General features: G+C 69.3%; 1 protein-coding gene across 1 annotated transcript; it reads right to left on the bottom strand.

The window, feature by feature from the left end:
- Window positions 1-6,510: 6,510 nt before the first annotated feature.
- Window positions 6,511-8,583, bottom strand: RPS15 (ribosomal protein S15). The gene is made up of 5 exons (XM_086477460.1): window positions 8,566-8,583; window positions 8,151-8,204; window positions 7,676-7,761; window positions 7,286-7,520; window positions 6,511-6,728 (listed from the first exon to the last, which is right to left on the bottom strand). Exons 1-5 carry the CDS (start codon window positions 8,581-8,583, stop codon window positions 6,615-6,617), a joined length of 507 nt encoding a protein of 168 aa, XP_086333586.1. The 3' UTR covers window positions 6,511-6,614.
- Window positions 8,584-10,458: the final 1,875 nt, after the last annotated feature.

Here is a 10,458-nt window from a genome sequence, read left to right on the forward strand (position 1 = left end):
TGGGGAGGTGGGCAGCACCCCCGGGTGCTCCCTGCAGCCTTCCCCCCCCCCGCCCCAGCACCCTCGCTGCCCCCCCCACCCCCCCCAGCACCTCCCCACCCACGCCAGACTGCAGCACAGCCTGGGGACCCCCACCACCCACACCCCCGCCTCAAGAAGGGACGGGCTGCCCCGGCAAGAGCTGGTTCCCCCCTCAAAGCCTCCCAGCAGGGACATCCCCGGCACAGGGTGGGCTCCAGCCCCGGCCCCCCCGGCCCCCCGCCAGCCCCTGCCTGGTTTCCATCCTCCGCAGCAGCTCAGCCCTCCGCTCCCTTCCCCCTTTGTCTCGCTTTTGTCTTCTCCTTCTCTGAACCATCTCCCGCTTCGCCCCCCTCCCGCAGCAGGGCCAGACCCGGCCCCCCCCCCCGCTCGGCAGAGCCCCCCCGGCCCCCCTCTGCCCCCCCCCAGCCCCCCCTGTCTGTGTCCCCCCCCAGGAGCCCCGGCCCCCCCAAACCTCCTCCTTGCCGCAGCGCCCGCGGCCGCCCCTCGCACCTGCTGGGGGGGGACACACGGCACCGGCACATGGCGGGGGACACACACACACGACGCAGATGGGGACCCCCCCCTTGTCACCCCCTCGGTGGGTCAAGCTGGTGGCCGAGAGCGAGACGGCCCCATTGCCGCCTTCGTCAGCACCACGTGTGTGCACGAGTGTGCGTGCAACGGGTGTGCACAGAGTGGGGGGGGTGCACAGATTTGGGGGTCCCCTTCTACCCCCCCTTCACCCCACTGCACCCCCCCTGCTTATCCCTGCAGTGCTGGGGCAGGATCGAGCCCGTCCGCTCGCCACAGTGGGGTCAGGGACAGCGGCTGCCTGGTTGATCTCCACCCAAATCCCAACACCCCCCCCCCCTCCGGGACCCCTCTGCCTCCATGAGCCCTTTGGGGGCTGGGGGGGCTCCAGCACACCACCCCCCCCTCCAGCACAGAGGCCCCACTAGGCGGCAGTGGGACCCAGCACCCTCCCCAAGGCCCCACCGATGTCCTTCCCACCCCAGGAGCCACCCTGGCCCCCACCCCAAACTGCTCCCTCACCCCTGCACCCCACATCGGCTGAGGGACCCCCCCCCAATCCTGCCCCGACCCGGGTCCTGCTGCGGTGTGTGCCCCCCCCCCGGCTTTGCCCACGCCGCGGCCAGCCACGCTTCGGAGGGAGACAAAGACCCCACGGTGCAAATCCCCCCCCTCGTCACCGCTGCCCAGGTGGAAAATACCCCCCCCAGGAGAGAAATAACCCCCGGGAGGGCTGGGGAGGGGGCTGCGGGGGGGCAAGGGGTGGGAGGAGGCGGAAGGACGGGGGGGGCGGGATGGGGGATGCAGGATGAGGCCACAGGCTGCGGGTCTGGGATGCGGGATGGACAATGAGGGATGCGGGAGGGAGGATGCGGGATGCGGGAGGATGGGGGAGGGATGGGGGATGCGGGATGGGGGATGAGACGCGGGAGGGAGGATGCAGGATGAGGGATGGGGGATGCGGGATGAGGGATGCGGGATGGGCACGGCCTCCCGTTGCTACAGCGATCGCGGATGGGGCAGCGCGGGCGGGTCCGTGGCCCTTCCCGAGCACCCACAGGACACGGGGGGGGGTGTCAGCACTGCGGTGAGGGTGAAACCCGGGGGGGGGGGTCCCACGCCCGCAGGGGAACACGTCCTTCACCCCAAACCCGCCTCCCGGGGCACCCCAAACCTCTCAGCGCCGACCGAACTGCTCCGAGTCAGGATTTCCCCCCCTCCCGCCGGCTTAGAGGGGGGTGGGTGCTGCTGGAGCCCCCTCCCCCGGCGCTGCCCACGGGGTGCCCCCGCCCTGCGCGATGTCGGGGTGCCCCGGCTGCCCCCCCCTCCCCCCCCCCCCCCCCCGGTGCTGTGTCACCCTGCAGCAGGTCGGGGGGGGACATTCGGCTGCTGGACACCCCTCGCAGCGCGTGGCACCGGCCCCATTGCACGGGGGGGGGGACACTAAGGCACAAAGCCCTGTGTGTGTGTGTGTCCCCCTCAGCACCCCCCATCCCCCCAGCTCTGCGGTGACAGCTTTGCTTTGCAGGGGGTGGGATGCTGCCGGGGCAGACAGCGGCTGGAAGAGTCTGGGGGCTGCTGCAGCCCCTCAGTGGGGCGGTGCCCAGTCTGGGGGGGATCCCCCCCCTCCCCAGCTCTGTTGGGGGCTGTCAATGCAGGGCTGGGGCACCCTACACCCCCACTCCCCATCAGCCTCACCTCAGCTCCTGCCCCTCTCTTGCCCTGGCTGGGGGAGCCTGGGGGGGGGCTGGGGGTTGGGGGGGTGGGGGGGTCTGAGCTCTGCCCCCCGCCCGGTCCCCTGGCAGGGGTGGCCCAGTGCAGCGGCCCGCAGCAGCGCTGGGATCTGCAGCCCGTGGGGAGGGGCTGGCGCGGCAGCACCTGCATTTGCGAAGCGTCTAGACACAACGGGGAAAGGGGGGGCCAGGGCTGCGGAAAGGGGGGGGCCAGGGCTGCAGCTCGGCTCCCGCAGCCCTCGCTCCGGCACCGTGACGGTCACTGTCCCCCAGGACCTGGTGTCCCCCACGCGGGGGTCCGCGGTGTGGGGCTGGATCCCAGGCAGGGCCGTGGGCTGCCATGGGTACACTCTGGGGGGATGCAATGGCTCGGGGGGCTCTGGGGACACCCAACAGCTGCCCTCCCCCCTCTGCTCAGGGTACCCCGGGACTGGCCGAGGCCACTGGTGAGGCCTGGATCCATCCAGAAAAGTCCCGGTGGGGCAGATGCTGGAGCGGATCAACGGGTGGAGAAGCAGCATCTGCGCTGCCCCCCGCACCCACTGCCCCCGCACCCACTGCCCCCGCGCTGCCCGGTCCTCCCCTGCACTGCCCGACCCACTGCAGCAGCCTTTTGCACCACACACCACACCACACACCAGTCCACACCACACCAGACCGCACCACATTGCACCACGACACCTCAGCCGCCACCGCCTTGGCCTGGGCAGAGCAGAGCAAGGGCCAGGGGACCCCCGCACCCCACGCACCCCATGCTCCCCGCACCCCTCGGCTCCCTCCAGCCCGGCGGCAGCACTGGGGATGGGGACAGGGATGGGGACAAGGACCACTCGGCCCCAGCGCTGCAGCATCAGCCAAGCGCCGCCGCCTCCGACAGAAGCCACATCTGAGCCCCCTCGACCGGCTGCGGCCCCCAGAGCCCCCCGGGGACGTTAAACAAACAGCGTGTTGTCACCAGCTCCCGCTGATCGACCCGGCCGTGCGCGGTGGCCCCGGGGGACCCCCGACCACAGCAAACCCACCCCAGGGAGCACCAGGCCGGCCTCGCACATGCAGCACCCCCCATCTCCCCTCGCACACGCGGGGACGTACATGGGGGTGCACGCAGGGACCCGCTCCCTCCCCACGCGCAGCATCCGACCCCCCGCAGCACCCCCGTCCCTCCGACGCCCCCGCACAGCGGCTGCTCCCACGCACACGCGTGCACACGCGCACGTCTGCTGCATGCACACGCGTGCACACGCACGGCACGGCCTTTGGACAGACACGGAGCCCCGACAGGGCCCCGTTGGGGTGAGCACTGGGGTCCCCGGTGCCCCCAGCAGAGACACCCCCATGCAGGGACACCCCCCCGCACAGGGCCACCCCCCCCCGCCTGCCCCACACCCCGGCCCACAGGGCCAGGGGCCAGGAATGTCGCCAGCCCGTGCCAGGGGCAGCACCCACCTCGCACCCCAAATCCAGGGGGGGCTGGGGGCACCCCCACCCGGGGACACGGCACTGGGAGCCACGGGATCCCCCACCCCTGGGTGGGGCTGAGGTGCTGCTTTAGAGGCCAAGATTTTTGAGGGCCAGGGTTGGGGGTTTTTTTTGGGGGGGGAGGTTGGGATGCGGATTTGGGGTGCGGGTTTGGGGGTCCAGGTCCAGGGCTCAGCCCTAATACCCCCCGGAGCAGCCCCGCCGGGGGAGCGGTTTGGGCGAGGAGCATCGGGGGGGGCTCCGCGGGGAGCCGAGCCCGCACCGGGGTGGGGTGGAGGGGGGGGAGATGCTGCCACCCCAGCAGGGACCCCCTCCCCGGCCGCGGGCCCCGCTGCCCCCCATCGCCCCGCCCGCAGGATGAGGATGAGGATGGGGATGAGGATGGGGACGATCGGTGCCACCCCCCCGCCCCCGGGGAGCTCCCGGCATTGTCCGGCCTTTGTCCCCGCGGTCGGGGATGGGGGACGCGGGGGCTAAATGCTGCCGACACCCCCCACTCCACCCCACCCCCGGCCCCTGCACCCCCCGATTTCCCCCCGATCCCCCGGGACGAAGCCGCGCCCGCCGCATCCCGGCAGATTCAGCGCACCCAGGGCCGGGGGGGCGCACATCGGGGGTCCGTGTCCCCCCCCCCGTCCGCATCCAGCCTCCCCGCAACGCGGCACCGCACCCCGGCACCGCACCCCGATATCCCGCCCCTCCCCGCCACCGTTCGGGTGTGTCCGTCCCCCCCCCCCCCCCGTACCCCCCTCCGGTTCCCCCCCATCTCCAGCGGCTGCAGCGGTCGGAGCCGCCGGGACCCCCCGGGGGGGGGGGGATCTGGGGGTGCTGGGGGGGTGCCAGGGGGTGCGGGGGGGGGCAGGTGCGGCCGTACCTCATCCCCGGCGGCGGCGGCGTTGCGGAGCTGGGCGAGGAGCCGGCGCGGCCCCGAGCAGCCGCATCCCGCCCCCGCCCCCCCCCGCCCCCCCCCCGCCGCTCCCGCCCGGGATTTTCCAGCGCCGCTGCCGTTAGATGGCGACAGCCCGGGGGGGGGTCCCCCCGCCCCCCCCCTCCGGTTTGTGCTGGGGAGAACGTGCCCCCCCCCCTCCGCTGGTGGGTGCCGCCCCCACCCTGGAGGTGTCCATCCCCCCCCCCCCCCTTTTTTTCCAGCCCCCCCCCCCCCCAAGCGCTGGGGGGTGCAGGATCCGCTCCGTTCCCCCCGCCCTGGGGGTAAAGCCGCCCCCCCGCGGCTGTCGCTGCGCCCGGGGGGGGTCACCCCGGTGCAGGGCTGAGCCCCCGCGTCACCCCGGGCCGAGCGGGACCCCCGACCCCCCCCCCCCCCCCCCAGGCAGGAGCATCGAGCGGGACCGCACCCAGCCCCGGGCCCGATCCTGCTGCTCCGTGTGTCCGTCCCCCCCGCCCCCAGCCCCACCGTGTGCCCCCCCCGCACGGCGATGGGGACCTGAGGACCCTCAAGGTCACGTTGCTGGGACGAAAGGGACCCGGACCCCGGTGACAGGAGACCCTCCCCGAAGGTCAAACGGCCCCGGTGTCAGCAGGGAGGAGGGGAGGGGCTGGTTGGTGCCAGGCCCCCAGACCCCCTCACGCACCCAGGGCCGGGGGCTGGCAGGGGGAAGGCGCCGCCGTTGGGTCCCGGTAAAACCGTCGGGGCGTCGAGCACCGGCTCCAGGAGGCTGCGGCCACGTGCCCGCGTCACCGCCCGCCGGAGGGTCGCGAGGTTTTCGGCAGCTGGTGCCAACACCCGTCACCGCGACGCTCGAGACGTGCCAGGGCAGGGTGCTGGTGCCAGGGCAGGGTGCTGGTGCCGGGGCAGGGTGCTGGTGCCGGGGCAGGGTGCTGGTGCCAGTGCCAGGGCAGGGTGCTGGTGCCAGGGCAGGGTGCTGGTGCCGGGGCAGGGTGCTGGTGCCGGGGCAGGGTGCTGGTGCCGGTGCCAGGGCAGGGTGCTGGTACCAGGGCAGGGTGCTGGTGCCAGGGCAGGGTGCTGGTGCCGGTGCTGGTGCTGACAGGGCAGCCGTGGTGACGGCAGGGAGCAAAACCGGAGGACAGGCGCACCGGGAGCAGCGGGGACGGTGACAAAGGGCCCTTCCAGGGAAGGGGCTGGGGGCTCCTCGGAGCGGGGGACAACGCCTCGGGTGGCCACCCCTGTCCCTGTCCCCACTCCCTGGCACTGCCAGCGGCTCCACTCGGGGCTCGGGCGCTGGCCGGGGTCCCTGCAGCAGCTCCTGGGGCAGAGCGGATCCTCCAAGCCCCTCCTGCATCCTGGATCCTCCACCTCCATCCAAGATCCTCCAACTGGATCCCCCACCTCCCTCCTCCTCCTCGCCCTGAGGAGCAGCTTCTCCCACCCAGGGATACGCCCCTCCCCAGGTGCGAAGCCCCAGCCCACCCCCCCTCCCCAGCCCCCACCGCTCCAAGCCAACACCAAAACCCTTCGGAATCCCAAATTTTAAGAGAAAATAATTATTCGGGATCTCGGCGTCCTGCGCCCCGTCCCTGGCAGCTTCCCCCCAAGAGCGGGGCCGGTTCCGAAGCGCCAGGGGAACCCCCCCTGCCGCTCAATTCGCTGGACACACGCTGCGGTGCCGGGGCGACCCGAGCGGCGCTGGAAATGCCCCCAGTAACGTTCCAACAGACGGAACCTCCCCCATCCACCAAACCCCCTCGAGGCTGCGTGTGCTGTCCAAAAATGAAAAAAAAAGGGGGGAAATCTCCAGGAAAAGATGAGATCGTGGTTAAGAGCGAGGGGTTTGGCTCGCCGGTGCCTCGGCCCCCGCCCAGCCAGGGCAGAGGCAGCCCCGGAGAAAAAAATCTCTTTATTTACACGTGGGAAAGGGCCCCCAAAGCGCCTCGTTACTTCAGCGGGATGAAGCGGGAGGAGTGGGTGGCGCCGATGCCCGGCCGGCCGTGCTTCACCGGCTTGTACGTGATGGAGAACTCCCCCAGGTAGTGACCGATCATCTCGGGCTGCAAGAGAGAGGAGAGACCCGTGTTGGGGGCAGCACCTGGGGCTGGCGGGCACCGCCAGCTTCCCGTGGAGCCCCAGGGGCTTCTCGGAGCACTTTCAGGTTGGATTTAACACCAGGAAACGCCATTTAATCCCGCCAGTGGTACTGGGTCACCACGCTCTCAGGAAACCTCCTGGATCTGTTTCACCTCGACACCAGCGGCGGGCAGGGAGCGAGGGTTGGGAAAGCTCATGGATCCGTTCCGCTCTGGGCAGGGAGCGAGGGCAGAGCGCAGTCAGCACATGCCCCTGGCCCTCCCGACACGGCGGCGGCCGCACGCTCACACCCACTGCAGTTATCTCCTCGCTTCTGAGCCACCCCGAAGCCTCAAGCCCCCTCTGGGAGCAGCCTGGCCCCCAGACGGACCCTTTGGGGTGTCCCTCCAGGCCGGCGTTGCTCCAAGCCTCGAGCAACTGCTCAGCCCAAAGCGTCGAGAGATTTATTGCAGACGCGTCCAGGCGGCAGAAGCGACACCGAGAGCGAGCGCTCGGGGAGGACGCTGTCGTGACGCCTCACCTTGATCTCCACCTGGTTGAAGGTCTTGCCGTTGTAGACGCCCACCATGCTGCCCACCATCTCCGGGAGGATGATCATGTCCCTCAAGTGGGTCTTCACCACCTCCGGCTTCTCCATGGGCGGCGCCTCCTTCTTGGCCTTCCGCAGGCGCTTCAGCAGCGAGTGCTGCTTGCGGCGCAGCCCCCGGTTGAGACGCCGGCGCTGCCGGGCGCTGTACAGCTGCATCAGCTGCTCGCTGGAAAGGACGGACAGACCGAGCCTGCAGGGGAGCTCCCCGGGGGACCCCGCGCCGCCAGCCTCTCAAAAACCCGCCCAACCACCCCAAAACACCGCTCGCTGCAGCCCCCCCCCTCCCCGACCCCGCAGACAGGCAGCCCCGGCAGCTCTTACTAGGACATGTCGAGGAGCTGGTCCAGGTCCACCCCCCTGTAGGTGAATTTTCGGAAGGTTCGTTTCTTCTTCTGCTCCACCTCCGCCTGCAGCCGGGAGCACCGAGGGGAGGGGGGTCAGGGCCGCCCAGACCCGCCGTTACCTCCCAACGCACCCGGCAAGGCCGCAAGCACGGAGCTCCGCAGGGCGCCTCGCCGCAGCCCCCCGCCCCGCAGGCGGCTGCCCCCCACGGCCAGCGCCCCGCCACCCTCGGCTCGGCCGGGCCCAGCCCCGGGGAGCCGCGCTCCCGCCGCGCTGAGGCCTAGCCCGGCCGGGGCCGCCATGGCCCCCCGAAGGGCCGTGAACGCCAAACACCCGCCCCCCAGGGAAGAGGCCGAGCCGCCCTCGGCAGCGGTGGCGCCCCCGGCCCCGGGCGGCCGCCCCCCGCGGAGGATGGAGCCTGATTGGAGCCCCCGACGCCCCGGCCCGCACCCACCATCTTGGCCGGGTCTCCTCGGAAAAGGCCTCGCTTGGGCCGGAAGTGGCGGATCTCGCGAGAACGGCGACAGGGCGAGAAGCCCCGCCCCCCACGGCGTCTGGCAGCGCTTCCGCCCTCACTTCCCTTAAAGGGGCCGCGCCCCGCAGGAAGGTGGGGGACCAGGTGTAACGAGGGGGTGGAGAACCGCTACATCGTAGAGCAGGAACCCGCTGCTTTCGGACAGGGGTGTGTTGGACGGACAGACTCTCCTCTTCCTCCCTACACCGGCTGCTCCTCGTCCAGGGCAGAGGGTGGGCACTGTTGGAAAGCCGGGGGCAGAGGAGGGTGAGGAACTGGAGGCAGAACACCAGGAGGACACGAGCCACCCAGGAGCAGCATCAAAGGCTCAAAGTCATCTCCACAGCACGGCTACCCCGTGCTGCAGCCACATGCTGGCCTCGCTGCCACACCAGGCCGGCCCCGAGCGTCCGCCACCCAGCCCTGCCCTGGTCTTCCATGACGGACCTTCATCTTCCAGCGACGGACCTTCATCTTCTGCTGCCTTCCTGCTTCACACGAGCCCAGCAGTTTCCGCAGCTCAGGCTCTAAGCCGAGGTTTGAAGCCAGGAGGGACATTACAGCACCGACACCACCACCCTGCGGAGCCTCCTCCGTCCCAGCCCGAGGTCACTCTCCAGCAGCCTCCGAGCCGCTCCTGCTCAGCTCCTGGCACAGGCTGGTTCGGGGTGTCCTTGGGCAGAGGTGAGTTTCCAGGGGATGTCAGGGCCCGCACTAAGCTGGTTCTGCGCAGAAGGTATCCGTCCGCCAGACCTTTTAGCCAAGAAGAGCTCGAAAGGCGTCAGAGCAGCAACGACTTCCAGTCTCCTTCCATTCCACGCGCTGTTCAAGTGCCACGGTTTGGCATTACACCCTTTTCCACGGTGTATTTGATGTAGCAATGAATTACAAACCAACCTCAGGTCAGAGCGGTCGCACCACACGGAAGGCAGAGCAGGGGAGTTACAGCCGCGCCAACAGAAGGCGAGAGGAGCAGCTCCCACTCCAGCAGGGAAGCACCTCGTGCTCCTGGAAGTAACTGAGCGAGGAGCAGAGCCAAGAGGATTCGCGGCGAGCGGAACGGGTACGATCCAGACAAACCACACAAAAAGAGAAAACTTTTTTCTCCAAAAGAGCTGATCAAAGTCCTTTGGAGAGAAACCCAGCGACCTCCAGCGCCCCGGATCCATCCCAGCACATCCTGAAGTTCAAGTCGTGCTGAGCAAGGCCCCGGCTCCTCCTGCAACGAGGCTCTTGGAAACGCGCAGCAGCTCCTGAAGAGCGAAGCCCCTTAACAGCGACGAAGGAGAGCGGAGAGGACCCCGCAGCCCCTGGGAGGAGGTCGGGTTTGGCACAGGTCACCTCACACTCACGGATGAAGGACGGACACGGACGCGTCGTGCTGCTGCCTGTGAGCCCGTTTCACTGCGCAGGGCTCGACCCAGGTCAAGCAGTTACAGACACGGATCTACACAGCAAGATGCTCAAAAATCCACGTTTTACCCCTTTTTTGCTGCTCTTGGCAGTTACAGAGAACCCCTCCCTGCAATAAAAGGAGGTACACAGCAACCAGACCACCCATCCGAGGCAGCGAGACGCTCACTGCAGCAGGACAGCAAGGAAGAACGTGACCCTCGAGGAAGCACCAGCAGGTCACGTCACCAGCAAGCCCACCTCTGGGATTCAAAAGCAGGGAAAGAGACGAGGGGGCACGCTCCTGGAGGCACACAACCCCCCGGGGTCTCCACCCGTGCTCCTCTGGCGCCCAAGAACGCGTCTCCCAGGGTGCCGAAGCCTCAGGGCGGGATGAAGCGCTGCCCTCGGTCGCCGCCATCAACACGCCAATGACCCAAGGCACAGACCCGCCGGCAGGTTTGGGACTCGGAGCCCTTCACCTCCCCAAATCCTCTCCAGGTCAGAGCCACCCACGGCCACGGTGGCTCTTCAGCCTCTGCAAAGCGACTGCGCCGGGGCCGGCGCCAGCCCAGCTCGGCCTCTCGGCAGGAGGGCAGCGGCCACGAACCGCTGAACCGCTGCCCGAACGCCACCGCCAGCGGCCCCACGGCCCGCGGAGGAACAGCGTAAGCCTGTTCGCTGCTGTTAAGACATGATTTTTCAAGGCTGCCAATTGATTTCTCATAAAAAAACCCCACAAAGTCACAAGAAGCTTTTTTTGTCAAAAGGAAAAAAAAAAAAAAAATAAAATGGAGACAGGCTTGTGTTTCTAGTCCAAATGTACTTCTCTTTATTCAAACCAGGGGTAATCACT

This window comes from Leptosomus discolor, chromosome 24, assembly GCF_034619465.1.
Source record: "Leptosomus discolor isolate bLepDis1 chromosome 24, bLepDis1.hap2, whole genome shotgun sequence".
NCBI classification, from domain to species: Eukaryota; Metazoa; Chordata; class Aves; order Leptosomiformes; family Leptosomidae; genus Leptosomus; species Leptosomus discolor.